This window comes from Callorhinchus milii, unplaced genomic scaffold (assembly GCF_018977255.1).
Source record: "Callorhinchus milii isolate IMCB2004 unplaced genomic scaffold, IMCB_Cmil_1.0 Scaffold17, whole genome shotgun sequence".
In the NCBI taxonomy this organism is placed as follows: domain Eukaryota; kingdom Metazoa; phylum Chordata; class Chondrichthyes; order Chimaeriformes; family Callorhinchidae; genus Callorhinchus; species Callorhinchus milii.
Genome location: NW_024704758.1, coordinates 10,776,261 through 10,794,314, shown reverse-complemented (window position 1 = coordinate 10,794,314; position 18,054 = coordinate 10,776,261). Strand labels below are relative to the sequence as shown.

General features: G+C 40.6%; 1 protein-coding gene across 2 annotated transcripts in view; it reads right to left on the bottom strand.

Moving 5' to 3' along the window:
- Positions 1 to 14,767, bottom strand: part of ckap5 (cytoskeleton associated protein 5) — a 33,248-nt gene extending 18,481 nt beyond the window's left edge. For both annotated transcript variants that reach the window (XM_007887658.2, XM_007887659.2), the window contains exons 1-15: positions 14,593 to 14,767; positions 9,098 to 9,191; positions 8,785 to 8,978; positions 7,984 to 8,190; positions 7,514 to 7,685; positions 7,252 to 7,381; positions 6,169 to 6,266; positions 5,497 to 5,610; positions 4,793 to 4,897; positions 4,092 to 4,181; positions 3,461 to 3,625; positions 3,205 to 3,333; positions 2,678 to 2,860; positions 1,808 to 1,906; positions 658 to 768 (exon numbers count right to left, since the gene is read on the bottom strand). In XM_007887658.2, the coding sequence (XP_007885849.1) occupies positions 658 to 768; positions 1,808 to 1,906; positions 2,678 to 2,860; positions 3,205 to 3,333; positions 3,461 to 3,625; positions 4,092 to 4,181; positions 4,793 to 4,897; positions 5,497 to 5,610; positions 6,169 to 6,266; positions 7,252 to 7,381; positions 7,514 to 7,685; positions 7,984 to 8,190; positions 8,785 to 8,978; positions 9,098 to 9,154 (1,854 nt within the window). In that variant the 5' untranslated portion in view covers positions 9,155 to 9,191; positions 14,593 to 14,767. The remainder of the gene's footprint in view (positions 1 to 657; positions 769 to 1,807; positions 1,907 to 2,677; positions 2,861 to 3,204; positions 3,334 to 3,460; positions 3,626 to 4,091; positions 4,182 to 4,792; positions 4,898 to 5,496; positions 5,611 to 6,168; positions 6,267 to 7,251; positions 7,382 to 7,513; positions 7,686 to 7,983; positions 8,191 to 8,784; positions 8,979 to 9,097; positions 9,192 to 14,592) is intronic.
- Positions 14,768 to 18,054: the final 3,287 nt, after the last annotated feature.

Here is an 18,054-nt window from a genome sequence, read left to right as displayed (position 1 = left end):
GAAGGTACACAAACATTTAAAGATTATTCAGGACAAATTTCACAATTCATTAAAACAGCTGTAAGAACAGCTACAGTTTTTGGTGAGCTGCTGGGTGTCTGACACTTGCAGAAACCCATCACCATACTTAAAAGAGGATCGAAACCAAGTTTCAAGCATCCACCTACCTATGGAAGCTCTCATATCAGGATGGAATGCGCACTCTCCCACTGGATGGACGCATCTAGTTTACCTAATTCCAGAGAGTATTAGGTGCAAGCTGGCATGAGAGAAGACTTCGGGATCCCAGAGTGAGCGTTGGGGTTTAGTTGGTTAAAACAACATATCTTAAAAGCACTATTTAGTAAGCTTTCTAGCTGCTTGTCCAGCTGAGACAACCTACTCATTAGGGCATTGACTTGCTGGGTTAACAGAAGTGGGACTGGTCCAGAGTGATTGGCATGCCCTCCAAGTCCCATTGATGAGCCAAGTTGCCTGGGCTGTCATCAGCAGTGCCTTGGAATATGTTCTGTGGACCCGTTCAGCTCAAGAACTGGACGACCACAACAGTCATTCCATTGCTATGCATGGCCTTTTGGAGCCAGTTCAGCTCCAAGAAGATCCCACTTACCCAGACCCTAGTCATTATATGTAGAGTAAAAATTAAAAATCCAATACCTTTTGAAATTCCTCCATGCTGGCCAGCCTTTCTTTCCAGTTACCACTGTCAAGTAGCTGCAGGCAGGAGGCTGGCAACACAGCTGCTGCTTTCTCTTCACATACTTCAATCTGAAAACATTGTGAAGAAAGTGAAAATTCTAATTACAAATATAATAGTAATCCTTGTATTTGATATAGCGCTTTTCACGTCTTCTAGACGTCTCAAAGCGCTTCACAGAATACTCTAAAGTGAATTGACTGTATTTAAGAACAGTGATTTGGCAATGTTAATGATCTCACTATTATTGGGATTTATTCATCACATCAGCTGACTCCCTTCAGGACTTCGCTGACAGTCAGCAATATGTTCTGCTGTAGAGAAACTGGCTTAGCCATGTTCGATCATTAAGGTTTTTTGTTTTGGAAGTTGTAACATCCAGTGAGAACTGTGCTAGACCCACTTTTAGAGTGCGGTGGATATTTTGTAATATTTGATTTTGCACAGCAAAAGATGAACCTAATTTCTCCCAGGAAATCGAATTTTCAATTAATAGGCCCGCTAGGACAGGTTTTCCTAATTTCAAATCAATTCCATGAGACAAATAGCTTACTTCTGTTAGCAGTGAATTAATAATAATAATAATCCTTGCATTTGATATAGCACTTTTCACGTCGGGAGGACGTCCCAAAGCGCTTCACAGAACACACTGTAAAGTGAATTGACTGTATATTTGTGGGCGAACGCGGCAGCCAATTGCGCACAGCAATGTCCCACAAACAGTCGTAGATTGAAAATGACCAATTTTTTTTTATTATTGTTTTTGGTTTTGGAGGGATTATTATTATTAGGCCTGTGGAGTAAGGAAACTTGCCCAAGGTTTCGCCCTGCCTGGAATTGAACTCAGGTCTCTCACTTGCAAAGCGAGTGCTCCAACCACTGAGCTACAGGACTCCAAATTCCCACTCACAAACAATTACAAAGTTAAATTCTGGTTCCCATCCAAATTCACAAGAATGAACATTCACTTTTGTAGAAGGGAACCAGAAAATCCTACCCAGTTCTGCAAAATATTCTATTGAACATGACCTCCTATTTTAGCTCCAATACAAAAAGGTGAAGAAAGGCAGCTTCTCATATTCCAAGAGACAATGGTTAAAAAAAACTTACAGAAAGCTCAGGTTCTCTCTCTTTAACTTCTGTTGCTTTTCTCCCTTTCCCACTTGAAGAAGCCCCTCCTGCTCGGCCTTTTTTAGGAGGTCCACCAGTCTGCAGAATAATAAATAAAACATTTGTAAATAATTTAACAACTGAACTTGAATTGATATAAAACAACTTGTTTATATTGAAACCTTCACGTGGGATAGCGTCCCAGAGCAATTGAATATACATTTAATAATCACATTTTAAATATTAATGCTTGTCCAATGCAAATCAGTTGAATAAAATTGTGAATGATCCTGCGAGTTAACTCGAATAGTGCTATTTGGCAGACTAAATTAATTGTATACATTTTAAATGCTTAAAGCAATGTTTTGGAGATAATGGCATGGATATATTTTAGCCAAATAAGTTGAATGTGTGGAGTCCTGTAGCTTAGTGGTTAGAGCACTTGCCTCACAAGCGAGAGACCTGGGTTCAATTCCCAGGAGGGTGAAACCATGGGCAAGTTTCCTTACTCCACACGCCTGATAATAATCACTCAAGAAAAAAAAACGCAATAAATTGGTCACTTCGCTCCATGACCGTTTGTGGGACTCTACTGTGCACAATTGCTGCCATGTTTCACTCACAAATATACAGTCAATTCATTTTACAGTATATTCTGTGAAGCACTTTGAGATGTCTTGAAGACATGAAAAGTGCTATATCAAATACAAGGATTATTATTAAGTGCTGAATATCAAATCCACATCCACTCCTAGGCAAACAAAGTTCCTTTTCATGTTCTGAACTTGATTTTTGAAGGCAATAATTTACTATGTGACCAATGTAATCCATTGCCTAATAACCGAAGATGTCTATTCTTGCACATCATACCTTGCCTGCAGGAGCTTTCTTTGAAGGTCCGCCAGGTTTGGCTACAGGAGCATCTACTTTGTCACCACCTGATGTAGATGGACCAGCTTTTCCTTGAGGAGCAGCAAACTTTCCTTCCTTTGACACACCAGATGCATCCTTCTTCCCATGACCCAATTCTATTTTATCTGAAGATTCTTTGATCTGAAATATTTTTAAGAGGCAACAGCAATGAAGGGTCAACATTCAAGTTAGAATGCCCAATGCAGTTTCAAAATCATATCAATGAGCAAAAAAGGCACTATACAAATGTAATTTTGTTATTGTTTGTTATGTACATAAGAACATAAGAAATGCTGGACGAAAAAAAGACCAAGGTCCATCTAGTTCACTTTCCACCTTCCTGGGGGTCGCATGCACATATGTCCCAAACTGCTTTTGGACTTATACATCAAAAAGGACAGATTGGAATCGGAAGGCAATAAGGTTAGCTAGAAACGTATGGAGAACGTCAGCTTTAAAACCATTATTTTACATTACAAACTCACCCTATCAAGCTTCAGTTTATCCACATCAGCAAGGAAAGGATTCATTACTCTTTCACCAACCACTTTTAGTGCAGTACCTAGTGCTTCGAATGCAGCATCTCTCACGTCAGCGGCAGAATCATTAATTTGCTGTAGAGAATCAGAATACATTTGTATCAGAACAAATATTGTCACTAATTCAGAATAAGGGCTGGGAATTAAATTTAAATTGCACGCACGTGAAAATGCAACTCAGCATTACATCAGTTAACCTTACCTTAAGCAGTGCAGCACAAATTGGTTTTAGGAGACTTTTTGGCAATGTGGATGGAGTACAGTGACGGAAACTTCTTGCCAAGAAGAGTGACGCTTGCTGCTTGATTGATGGGTTTTTGTTGTCCATCACAGCAAGTACATCTTCACTTAAGTTTTGCAATGTAGTCTGAATACAATCATTAGCAATAGTGTTATTGAGATAAAAAATATTCTCGCCATCTCTCTTATAGCAAAAATTTGGTAAATCTCTTATACCAGGATTTTAGTCAATCAGAAACTAGAGATATCTAGGCCATTTATCTAAATAGTGCAAACACCCCAACCGAAGCACTAACACCCCAATTGACGCAAAATGTAGCCCACTTTGGTAAGAACCAAGCTGAACTGTACTGAATAACAATATGCAAAAAGGATAAAAATCAACATTGTGCTGTGGTTACCACAGTGAACTGCATTTAGTCTGCTGCTTCATGCCATACTTCAACCCAAGGTACAAGAAGGAATTCTCAAATATCATTGAAACTTAATTTACAAGCTTTGCTCAAAAACGCTTTTACAAAATTTTACAAAATTAACCTACTGTCCCACCTCGGTCAACATTTTATACTTACAAGTTCTAATTTGGTACTTACTGTGAGAAAGACTGCATCAATAGCTTCTTGCAAGGCCTGAACCACCTGAGGTTTCTTCTCTTTAAATTTTTCCAATAATGTTGGCACCACCTTGAAGAAGTCCAATCAACAAACACAATTTGATGGAAATTGCACTTTATCAAAATTGTAGTCAGCTATAATGCCTTCCAAGGTTCAATGGCCTACAAATTCTAACTATCAGGCTCATTCACAGATTAAGAGTTACTTAGGTGAGTTGACGTATGAAACACTACCTCAAGTAAGAGAACACACACCTTTAAGGAGGGGACTTTGATGTTTAAGCTGTGGTATAAAAGTTAAATAGGAAGCACAAGGATTATCTTAAGTTTACTGCAGCTAAAAAAATTATAGGACAAGGTTGACATGCAGCAACCAGAAACATTCTCACACTAGAGTGTGAATTTGCCTAGGGAGAAAGAATTAAGATGGGATGCATCAGATACTATATGGCACAGTGAAGAGTTTTGACAGTACAATACAGGAAATATCATTGGTGGTGATCCGACAAACTCAGAAGTCAGCTATATTTTAGCATGTGGGAAGCTGACTTGTCAACACATCTGACATGCAGCGCACGCGCCTAGTAAGGGAGCACCTTATAATGGCGTACACAGCATGAAATCTATAAAATAAGTGAAAATTGAAAAGCCATTTTTTACTCAAATATTATTGAAACTTACATGAACAGCGTGGGACTGGAACTTTTTCCTGAGACCAGTTGCTAAACCACAAAGACATTTTGCACCCAAGGTCACAAGCATTACATTTGTGTCCTTTCCAATAACCTAGAAAAAAATAATTAAATAAAATGCGAGCTTCGTGCACCAGAGCAAAACGTAGGACTACCTGGAAGGTCAATAGAATATACATTTATACAATGCCTTTCACATCTTACAACTCTTATAGCCCAATATAAGTTTGCCAATTACAATGTTATAATCAGCAAAAATATTTTCTGTTATTGTATATTAGTTATTGTAAGCTAATAACGAGAACAGTATGTTTCCTTTCAGACGTGTACTCTTATATAGCTAAATTTAAAAAAATATTGCTGCCCAACCAATTCTGATCACTGCTGTTAGTAGTGATCAGTATTAAAGTTTGCTCGATTCCAGCTACTATGACCAGCTACTATGAAGTTGATTTTTTTATCATCACTCATTGTTCTCTTATTGAGCAGAGAAAGAAATATTCAAAACTTCTACATGAAAATTAAAGGATCATTAAAGTTAATTATCCATAAAATAAAAACAGATTTTTTTCTTTCAAAGATAGGAGGGAAAAAAACAATTTATTTTGGAAAAGATTAGGATAGCACAACTTAACATTTACACCCAGGCTGAGGTGAATGGATTCAATATTGACATGTTACAACTGTAATTACCTTTTTAAGTGCTCTCACAAGATCAGTATAATCTCCAGATTCTAGCTTGGGGTTTTTCACAAGCACCTCAAGAGCGTCCAGAGTTTCTTTCCTCTCTTGCCATTTCTTAGCCTCCTATTTATATTAAGAAAGAATTGAGGGCAGTTAAGCAGTACACAGAACTTTAACAAGCATGGTAACACAACATTTATATAGTGCTTTTCATGTCAAGAGGGCGTCCCAAGACAGCTTAACAAGCCTGGTGATGGGGGAAAGGAGCTGAAAGATGACCGAAAGCAATGTCTGAGGTAGGTCTTGAGATGGATCTTGAAAGAGGTGAGAGAAAGCGAGTCGGAGGGACTCCAGAATGGAGTTCCAGAGAGAGGGGGCAGATGGACTGAAAGCCCCAATGCAAACATAGGGTAGGGGACATTAAAAAGGCCGACGCATGCTGAGTGAAGAAAGTAGCTGTTTGGTATCGTTTGATGTTGCATAGGTAGGATGGGATAAGGCCAGATGGAGCGATGCACCCACCACCCTGCCCCACCCCGAGCACTGGAATATCAGCCTGGACTATACCAGTTCAATATCCCCATGTGGAGATTGACTCCAGAACCTTCTGACTCAGACAAAAGTGCTATTAATGTACTAAAGATTTAAATATTTTTTAATGCATACCAAATGTATACTTACAATTTTTTCATAAAAATCCTTTGGAAGCTTTGAAAGAATCTCAACAGACTGTAGAAGATCATAAGCATCCACAATAGGTGCTGCATCTTCCTCACCATCTAAGATACACAACAAGCATCACTGTGAATTTGATCTTAAAAATATAAAGTTTTTAAAAGTTAGAGCAATGGATTATTTTAAAAAATAATAGATTATGGGGTGGGTGGGGATAATTCTGCGTTCAGAACATGTTGACAGTGTGCAGTTAGTTGCAATTGGGACACATTGTTGTGCGTGATAATCTAACTCACACATCATCCCTTCAAGACTGTTAGTTCAGAGAGGCGGATGGTCAAATAGCTATTTTACAGATAGACAAGTCAAGTTTGTTCTCTAGATTTCCCATCACAACACGGGCAGAACGTAGAAAGACTTTTGAGACAAACAAAATGACAATTGGGCAGTTTGTATAATCTCTTAATTATATAATGACCAGTCTTGGTTATTCTCAACAAATACAAAATGACACCAATGTTAATCTAACTTCATTACACGTTTAAATCTTACTTTCAAAAATGAACTTGAATGTTATACTAAATAAATCAATTACTCTAATTCATAACACTTTATGACCTCCTAAATTTCTAGTTAGTATGAATTATAATTTTTCATAAGGAATGAGATATTGGATTGATCGATCAAACTTTTCCTATCAGATCTGCTAGTGTGTGCAGTTCATTTTTGCTTAAATATGAACAAGGTTCTTTTCTACACGTACCCTAAATGCATGTTAAAAGTTCAAATTAATGTCTTCAAAACAAAAGCAAAATATGTAATAAGGCCAAGATTCTGGTTTGTAAATTGCTGCACAAAACTCGCCATATAAACTAGATTTGATAAATGCATGTTCATTATTCCAAATTTAGCAATCAAATTAGTATCCAATCACATATTTATTTCCAAATGGGATCTTAAACGTGCCAATATTAGTGCTCATCTTCAAAAATGAAAGGAACAGCAATTCAGCAAGTTGCCAAAAAAACATTGAATACACATCCATGTTTGACCAATTTACCCATTTTCCTACTACAGCATTTTACTGACCTTCGGCATCACCGCCTGCTGCTTGCTGCTGTTCAAATTTAAGTTTGCGATCGTGCTGAGATCGCAGAAACCGGCACTGTTTCGGAGCTGTAGCTGGCAACTTAACCCATTCTTCTTCGAGTTCTTTCAGCTGAGTAGAGAAAAAAAGTGCAAATTGGCTGCTGAATTCCCATAACATTTAAATTTAGAAATCATGGGCATATAGCATAGCAATGTACAGCATTAATACCTAATAGTAAACATCCAAGAACACAACTCATACCTGCACACTGTTGATATTTTGCAGTGGTGGTCGCAAGGCATCACGAATCCACTTGTAGACTTCCACTGCCAACAGCTTGGCTTCATCTCGAACTGCTTTTTCACGCGATTCAAACAATTTTGGCAAGACCTTGACAATTGGCTTCAGTTGCACTATTTTAGAACCAAATTCACTTAAAAAAAAATTTGAGAAAAGCTTTAGAAGTTATTATTATATCAATGTGGATTTGCTGCTAGGCACTCGTTAAAGTTGAGTAAAATGCAAATGTAATACAAATCTATAAATGATGCAGTTACGAGTTCCAACCAGACAATAAATTTATTGCAGACACTAACTGCAACTATGTAACTTTAGGCAATTTTCTGACTTAAATCAAGATCTAAAAATAAAACAGTGCAAAACATCAATACATCAGAAAGAAAGTTTACTTTCCCATATATATATTTCTCCATTACTAATTCTATATTTACCTGAGTGCCTTCCTTATAGTTTCTATACAGGCCACATTAACCTTGGGGTTTTTGTTGTCCAATCCTTTAAGTAGCTCTTCTTGAACTGGCTCAGCCTTTTCTATTTCTATGTACATCAGACAAATGTCAATCCCCAATTCTTTTGCTCTGGCTTTTGGCTGGTTAAATACTTTATTTACAACTCCTGACACCACCTCTCCAGCAGTTCTGTAATTATAAGAGAAAAGTATTGAGTACAATTCATCATTGTGGAGTCCTGTAGCTCAGTGGTTAGAGCACTCGCTTTGCAAGTGAGAGACCCGAGTTCAATTCCAGGCAGAGGGCCAAACCTTGGGCAAGTTTCCTTACTCCACACAGAGCCTAATAAAAATCCCTCCAAAACCAAAAACCAATAATAAATTGGTCATTTTCAATCTACGACTGTTTGTGGGACATTGCTGTGCGCAATTGGCTGCCGCGTTCGCCCACAAATATACAGTCAATTCACTTTACAGTGTGTTCTGTGAAGCGCTTTGGGATGTCCTCCCGACGTGAAAAACGCTATATCAAATGCAAGGATTATTATTATTATTATTTCACTTCACCCAATTCAACCGTAGACAACTCCGAGGTGCAATTATTTGGTAAGAAGACACATTAAAGGCTTCATTTAAAGCAATTTGTGATCCTGTCACAAATAGTACAGAAATAAGCCACAAGTACTGAAGTCCTGACCCTTTAGCACTTACTATAGCGCCATACAAAATAGTCCTTAGTTCATATTAGGGTATTGAAGGTTTATCATATTGTAAAGGTACTTACTTTCCTGCAACATGGGCACGTTGTACATAAGCAAATGTTGCTTCCAGTCCTTTCAACTGAGCTATAGCATTTGAGTCGGTTACAAATTTCTTGATCAAGCCAAGGTATTTTGCCCATTCTGGATTTTTTTCATCACTAATCTTCTGAAACAACTTCAAAGCTTCTTCATAGCCATTCAATCGAGCTTTCCAGATCTGAAATTAAGTATTTTTCATTTTCACAATAAGTATCCGGAGCTATTTACATATAGTACGTCATACAAATGTTTTTCAAGAAAGACAAAATGGATGCAGTAAAGGCGTGTTGCACATACTTTATGCTCGCACTTCTGGTCAATTGGCAGCTTCATCCATTCACTTTCATCCGCCATGACGACAATGTGATGTGTTCAATGGGTTGCCTTATTCCTGTCATAGGAATAAATATAGTTAATAAATATTCATTAGTTTATATTCACGATATTGCTTTCCAAACCTCTTTAAGAGGTTCTACTACGCCTTCGTAATCAGTTATATTTATCCTGAAATACTGAGAGCAGAACAAAATTGTCTTAGCTTGCTTTTGCAAGGTGATATTCACAGACTTGAAAAAGTTTTAAAATGCTGGTAGACCAACTGAATTACATCAGTTTCCAGGAATCAAAATCAATATCCTTACTTCTGAAGACTAAAGCAGTTTCCATGCAGCACTGAAGTCAGAAAGACTGTAATAAGCTCCTGCAAATCTTAAACAGCAAGTACTGTATAGATCAGATAGATTTCACTTCCTGTTAAAACCCTGTCCTAACTGCCTTAAAAATTAAAGTAAGCTAACCCACCTGTCAATGGCCTAGAACAGAGGTTTCTAATTATATTCAGAAGAGGTCCACAAATCTCATTGATGAAAGTTAAATACTCAGATTGGAATGTGTAAGCTTCAAATAAATTGCAGTTTGATGGGAGACAATTATCAGTTTGTCACCGAGGTCAATTTTTCTCCTCACAAATTTAAATCATTGACTTTCAAACTTTATACATCATATTCTTCTTCTTACCAATGTTCTTTCTGCATTCTTATCAATCCCTCAATAGAAATTTCACATCCTTCTTCCTCCTTTGACTACTGCTGCTCTCCTCCCACACTCATGTGCTGACCCTGTCTTTGCCTGATCTGGCTCAACCTGTACTTTTTAATTTCTGGCATTTGTTAATAGAGACTCGCCTCTATTAACCTATCCTGTTAGTTATATATATATATATATAGATATGTGTGGAGTCCTATATGGTGTCCTGTAGCTCAGTGGTTAGAGCACTCGCTTTGCAAGTGAGAGACCTGAGTTCAATTCCAGGCAGAGGGCGAAACCTTGGGCAAGTTTCCTTACTCCACACGCCTAATAATAATCCCCCCAAAACCAGAAACAATAATAAATTGGTCATTTTCAATCTACGACTGTGGGATATTGCTGTGCGCAATTGGCTGCCGCGATCGCCCACAAATATACAGTCAATTTACAGTCTATTCTGTGAAGCGCTTTGGGACGTCTAGAAGACCTGAAAAGCGCTATATCAAATGCAAGGATTATTATTATTGTTATCCCTCCTACCTCTTCGACCTGCTAACCAATTTATTAATCTGTCCGCTCCCTCCGCTCAGCAGGCTCCGAACTGTTCCATGACCCCTGCCTGGCCTGCCCCACCAATGGCGGTCCGGCCTGCAGCCTCTCTGTCCCCACCTTCTGAAACTCCATCCCACACTCCCTTTGCCTCGCTTCCTCCCTTCCCTCCTTCAGGGCATGCCTCAAGACCTTCCTCTTCAACTGTGCCTTCGGCTACCCTCTCTACCCTCCAGCCTTCCTGATCCCAACCACCCCCCAGCCCACCCGAGTCCCATTTCCTCATCCCTGACTGTTCAGTGCCTTGGGACATCCTGCTGACGTGAAAGGTACTTTACAAATGTCATTTTGTATTGTATCTTTCTCCACTATCAACTACCTCAGCTTCCCAACACTGCTGATCTTCCAGCACTATAACCTCTCATGACAGAAATCTGGGAATCGGAATATATAATTGCATGAATTAATACAAATGTACCATGAATTAATTAACACAACTGGTTAATTTTCAAATGCTGTGACTATTGTAGACAAAACAGCTAATCAAATGCAAAGAATTGCAGGATTAACCATTATTAATTTGTCGCAGAAATATCCCACAACATGTAAAATGAGCTGACTGAATAAAAAAAATCTAGTTCTGGGTGAGACATTATATTGCCGAGTACACAAGAAGAATTAGAGAATGTTACATTTCCATCATATAACCCTGTACATCGACCTGGATAAAAGAAAAAGGTACCTGTTAAAATAAACACCACTACAATGATTACATAACTAATGATGAAAATATTTACATTTCTCCATTTTCATCTAGGCTTCACTGTTCTCACAATTTAAAAATGCTGCAATACAAAACCTTTATATTGAGCATTATTTTCATAGAACAAGTGAATGCTTTGTCTTAACTGTTTGCTCTGTATGAACACAATTGTTTTCCATAATAATAATCCTTGCATTTGATTTGATATATATGTCGAGACATCTCAAAGCGCTTCACAGGATATACTATAAAGCGAATTGACTGTATATTTTGTGGGCGAATTGCAGCAGCCAATTAATTGCGCACAGCAGTGTCCCACAAAGTCACTGATTGAGTGACCACCATTTTTAAAAAAAAGGGATTATTATCTTCAAAAACGCTATTCACCAATTGACTAACAACTGGGTCCTACTTACTGCTAGTTAAACAGAGGTGTGTGGAGAAAGGAAACATGCCCAACATTTCACCCTGCCCAGGAATCAAACCCAGGTGCTCTCGGTTTCAAGGCAAGTGCTCTAACCACTAAGCTACAGGACTCCACACTCCACAGGACAATACTACTCATCATTTTTTAACAAAAGTATTACTACAGCTATCAAAGGCAATCACAGGAAAGCTGCCTTGTGACGATCAACCTTGCTGCTCTAAACCTTCCTCCCAACATGATTTACCATTGTTGACATTCAAAATTGCTCCCTCTAGCTCAATTGAAAGGAATGGATTTCAAGGCATCCCATTCACTAGTGTTTCAAAAACAGCTTGAAGTAACCTTAGTAAGCATAGTGGAAAGAGGGAATAGAACATGAAGAATCACAAGAAGAAAGAAAACAAACAATTCTCACTGTAAGAAATTTGAAACACAACAGATAAACTAAAGACAGAAATGACAATGATGAAGAAAAGAAAGCAACTTTCAATCACTCATAATAGATATGTTGCATAGTGTTGGGTCATTCCACCAACCTCTCCCTTTTCAAAGAAACTATTTGAAAATATTATCCCCATACACTTCTTCTGAAACAAAAGCACTCTTGTGATGCAGCAAATTACTGTGCTTCTTGAAAGACTATACAGGAAAAAAGAATTAAGATATGTTGAGTATATAAAGGTCTATAAAAGTTGCATTAGACATCGTCAAAGCCAATTTAGAAACTACAGAGCCTGAAAAGTTCCTTTCTAATTTGCAATTCCTTTCTACATTATCTTTGGTGTATGGATCAAGAATGCAGTACAAGAACAGGAAGACATGGGAAGAAGTAACAGAAATTGACCTGGTAGAAGCCAGGTGAGGGCTCCCATGATTGGGTGGACATTGACAGGGAATTTTTAATTAACTTGAGTTTATGGCTAGTGCAGGAAGGGGATCCATTAGAGAAGTTTTGGCAGGAGGCAACAAAAGTATGAATAACGGCTTTGACTACATTTGGTAAGATAGAAATGCAAGTGGGCAATGTGGCAGAGGTGAAAACAATAATTCCTGGAACATCAATTTAATTTTTTGGGGGGTAAACCAGTTGTCTGACACAAGTAGAAACCCATCACCATACTCAAGTATCCAAACCAATACGTTTGCCACTCACTCATGAAAAATTTTCAGTATGGAATAGAATGGGCATTCTCTCTCTAGAGGAATACACCACGCTTAACTAATTCCTGGGAGTTACAGCACAGGTTGGCAAGAGCCACCCCAAGGCACACAAGCTCTATAGTGTGTGGGTGCTGCTGGAGTTCAACCAGCTAAAACCGCACATCTTGCTTTTGAATGCACTGTCTGGCATGCCTCCCATTTGTTTCACACATCTAGGACCATCCTAACAGTTACAGCTTTGTTTTGGAGGATTAACAGGAGCCGAGTGGGACGAATCCCTGCCCCCAGAGCAGCCTGCCAGTCCAAATCCTACCAATGAGCACTATCTGGTCTGTCATCAGCAATACTGCAGACCTGCCTGGAACGTTGTTACCAAAGCAGGTCTGTCACCTTGCAGCCATCTCAGCTCCCAAAGAGACCCTGCTTACCCCTCCCTCCCCCCACACAAAAAAACCGACAGATAAACAATCTGAGTTTGGGGGATTACGGGGCTTGTTTGCTACACATTGTGCTTTCACAGCGATGTAATTGATTAACCAATTCCAAACTGACATTTCACAGGGCAGCCAAGGACCCCGGGTGGTGAAAATGGCTGCACTTCACACAAGTCAGACCAATACGGGGTTATTGTGATCCCGCCCACCACGTTTAAATCCACTATCTTTATTTTGACGGCTTGTGTTGCAGATCCATCACCTGGAGAAATGGAAATAAATGTACGTGGGGGCGGCTTAACTGGTAGGACGCTTATTGTCCATTCAGATTCAGCACATTCGGGTCAAATGTTCGACAGGCTTCACATTACCACCCCCCACACTTAATGTGGGCTCATTCGGCGGATGGGTTTCACAAGTTAAAACAATACAAGCAGGGGCCAGACTCATTTAAAAAGATAACCACACAAGATGCCTTCATCAAACCACCGCCGAGTCGGGTGCTGTGTGGCGGGGGGGCAGGGCCCCATCCACAGGCCGGGGTGAAAGAAAGTGCTCGGCCTTTCTTTTTTGTTACTCAATGGACATTAAAAACAAGAGCGTCGTTACCAGACAGCGGGGGGGGGGGGGGAGTTCAGCTGATATTTAAACCTCCGTGTGTGTGTGAGATTGATTGTAACACAAAAAATAACACCGTTCAAGTGCTCGGGGAGGCGCGGGGGGAGGGGGGGGGGCGGAGGAGGGGAAGGGCACAGGATTTCAAGCCTCTCCGCTATTAACACCCGCACAACCCCTTGTAAACGCTTCCCTTTGCGTTTTCGAAGCTGCGAACGATCAACCCCGGGCGACGGCCACCGGCACCGAGCACCGTGATAACGAAAGGGGGGGCGGTCTGAGGGAGAAGAAACCAAACCGCCGGTTGCCCCCGTCTCACAATCTACTCCCTCCCCTCCCGAGACTAAAACAGGCGGCGGCCTCGGCCTACTTATACAACATATATATACACACACACACAGAGAAGAGTATATTAGATATATATATATATATACGTGTAGGTGGAGATCAAAATAAACTGTGACTGCGCAACGACGACAGAAATTGCGACGCCAGCGCGATTCAAAGCGTCCGTCCGCAAACAGCCAGTCTTGGGCCCGGGATGGGGGTGGTTGGGGTGGTGGGGGGGGGGGTGGGGGGGGGGGAGAGAAGGAGGAGTTCAGGCTTCATTGTGTAAAGTGGGCCCCCCCATTCCTCCCTCGGCACACCGGCAGCGATACAGAAAGGGAAGGGTGGAGGTGGAGGAAGACGAGGGCGCGCATTTCCCTTTCAACATTCGGCCTTTATGATCCACACACAACAAAAAAAAAACCTCCCTCTTTCTCTCTATCCTCCCTTTCCTTCTTTCTTTCTTTCGGGTCATTTATTCTCAGCTCACCTCCCCTTTTCCCCCCGGGGCCACTCGTTAGCCGTTACCGCCGTTTGCGTCTGTATGGCCGCTGCCCCCCCACCTTCCTCCTCCTCCTTCCGCCCGTTTGGCGGATCGGGAACCGTTAGCGACGGGCAGCGTATTTGAAAATTCTCCTGTCGCGAGCTTATCTTTTTTTTCCCGCCCCCTCCCCCTTCGCCGCGTCACGCCTCACCTGAGTGGTGGACGGCCAGTTCCGCCCCGTGACGGCCCCCGCTGATTGGTCCGATTTAAATTTCAACGGACGGCGTGGGGGTGGTGGTGCTGGTGGAGGGAGGGAGGGAGGGGAGGGGCGGGGAGCTCGCGGGAGCTCCTCCCCCTCCTCGGGCGGCGCCGCCGTCGTCGGGGCGGGGCCTTTGTGACGTCAGGGCGGCGGCGGCGGACGTGCGGCGCGCGCAGCGCATTGGCCTCGTGACCGTTGTCAGGGTTTTTTTTTGAACCCTTTGTTGACTTGTTGCCATGGGACTGACTCAGTGGCTGAGGGGGGGGTGTGTGTGTGGGGGTGTGTGTGGGTGTGTGTGTGGGGGTGTGTGTGGGGGTGTGGGTGTGAGGGTGGCCGTGCCCAGAGGCTTCAGGACCGAGGATGTTTATGAGCTACGCAACAAAAGCAACGATATGTTTGGAAACGGTCGATCCGTTCATTGGAACAAACGAGTGGGGGGTGGGGTGGGGAGTGGGGGGGTGGGGTGGGGAGTGGGGTGGGGTGGGGAGTGGGGTGGGGGGTGGGGAGGGGGGTGGGGGGGGTGGTTGCGGTTTTAAGACAAACTGGTGAAAAATACGCCGTATCCGGTATCGGCGTCGGGACGATACTACTACTACTACTACTGATCCTCGCGTTTGATACGGCCTTATCACGTGGTCGAGAGACGCCTCAGAGTGCTTCGCGGGATTACGCTGCGAAGTGGAGTGACTGTGCGTTTTGTGCAAGCGAGAGGACCCGGGTCCGAATCCTGGGCAGAGCAAAACATTAGGCAATGTTCCTTACTCCACACGCCTCTCTGTTCACCCAGCAGTAAGTAGGAATCCGGTTGTTAGTCGATTGGCGGATCGCCTTTGTGGAGATAATAATCCCTTCAAAAGAAAATAATAATAATTTGATCACGCAATCCACGACTGATTGCGGGACACTGCTGTGGGCAATCGGCTGCCGTGTTTCGCCCACAAAATATACAGTCAATTCACTTTATAAGTATATTCTGTGACGTGCTTTGAGACTTCTCGATGATGTGATAAAGCGTTATATCAAATGCATTTGATATAGTGCCTTATCATTTCTCGAAGCACTTCACCAGATGTTCCACAAACTGTAGTGGCTGTGCATTTGCAAGCATTTATTTTGCAATAACACGGAGGCAAAAATTGGTCAATCTCATGCGTGTAATATAAATCATGCATGGGAATAGCCACAATTTGGATGTAGTTAATTAATCATCACTTTTCTCTGACTGAAAGGCTTTCTGGAGGAATGGAACCATTTTGTTAGTGTACTTTTTTTTAATATAAAAATGCAGCCCTTAATCTAAATGTAAAGTTAGGTGTAAATATATCATGAATAATTATTCCTCTGCACTGTATCTACTAAAATCTTAAAAGTGAAAACCTGTCATTTCAGGCATTTGTGAAGTGGGTAGAATGATCTATTACACCATTGTTTTATTTGCCCAAATCATATGGAATGTAAAAAGGCAAAGGCATTCTGGCACTTGATGAACAAACCCACATGAGGACTCTGGTTACTATTTTCTGAGCAATAGATTTTCATGCATAAAATATAATTTGAGGTGCAAGATATAATTCTGAACAATCCAGCCATATCTGTTAAATGAATACTTGCATTTATATAATGCCTTTCTTGTAAAATAAATCATTTCAAAGCACTTTACAACAATAAAATTGATTTGAAATCAAGTGTTCTTACAATGAACATTGGCAAATGCAGTAGATAATTTGTGCCAACAATTTCATACAAACAAGAATGAAGTAGCCAATGAATTTGAAGATAGACAAAATTTGAATGAGGAGTGAATATAAACTAGGATAACTGAGTGAAAAACACATTTCTTTGACACTCGGGCAAGGGGACGGATGTGATCCCTTCGTGCCCGCCTGAATCACAAGGCAGACAATGAAGGTTCTGTAAAAGAAACCAATATAAAGAATGATGATCTGGAAATAAATAATAAGTATGAAATAATGTGGAGTGCTAGTACAGATATGTAGGCAAACCATATTTCCTGTCCCACCATCACATGTTTTTTTTAATGTGATACATAACATGTAGATAGTCATTTGGCTCAATTTAAGTAATTGCTCTAAGGATCAGAGTGAAGTTGATAGGTTGCACTCTCAGATGCATGTTGGAATCAGAGTGAGATTGCCCTCACAGATGATGAATGTTTGAAGTTGTCTCTCAGCTGTAATTTATCAGAAGGTTTGTCAAATCTTCTGTGATTTAGTAACTGACGGTAACATGTAAATCAAATTAGATACATCACAGTGCCATTTGTATGCAAGGTTATTGTGAAGAAAATAATCTAGCTGGTATCCCTCTCCAAATTGATAGGTTTTGCCTTTTTTCATTACAAACCCCCTCTTTAACACACTGAGTTCCAGGCTATGTAATCCAATTAAAATTCAATTTATTGTATTGAGCACATTCATTCTTTTCCCAAGAGATGAAATCTAACCAAAATCAAGCCACAGAGGTGAGACACCAATGATCTTGTCCTCTTTCCTCTGTGCTGAATTGGAAGTACTGCACCTTTTTACGCAAGAACCAGAAACATATGCCAAGTAACAACAAGAGAGGTCATAGTCCAACACTGAGCCATTAAAAACTCTGGCCTATTCTTTCCCTAATGACTTCATGATCTACTCAGTTCTCTTACTTGCACCACTATTCTGCCATCATTGCTTCACCCTGTGTTATGGTTGAACTTTTCATTGTTTAGTCTAACTTCATTTCAATACACTACCGAGCAGCGATCAGATCTTTGTGGTGCTACAGATTGCAGTTAATTTGTTATATTAACTTCAACCTTCCATTCCAAGTCCAATGATTTGCTGTAAGCAGGCAAGTATTTGGGTTGCATTACTAAAGTGATTTCCAGTTTGTGAAATCCATTAAACTGAAATTAATCCTGTGGTCAGTGTGAGCTGCATTCTATTTCAATTTTATTGCAGGAAAAATCTTTCTGTAATGCATTCTGTAAAAGAAAAGTACAATTTAATGTACTGCATTCTGTAAAGAATGTAGTGCCTTATCAATTTGAAATGTCTAATGTATTCATAAATATTTAATATCAAGTTTATATAGGCAAAACACAGCAGCCATTTGCAGTAGCAAAGGTGGATAAATCGCCACGCCATGAAAAATAAATTAATCAAGTGTTCTGTTTGCCCAGGATACCAGGAGAAACTTCTCTTATCAGA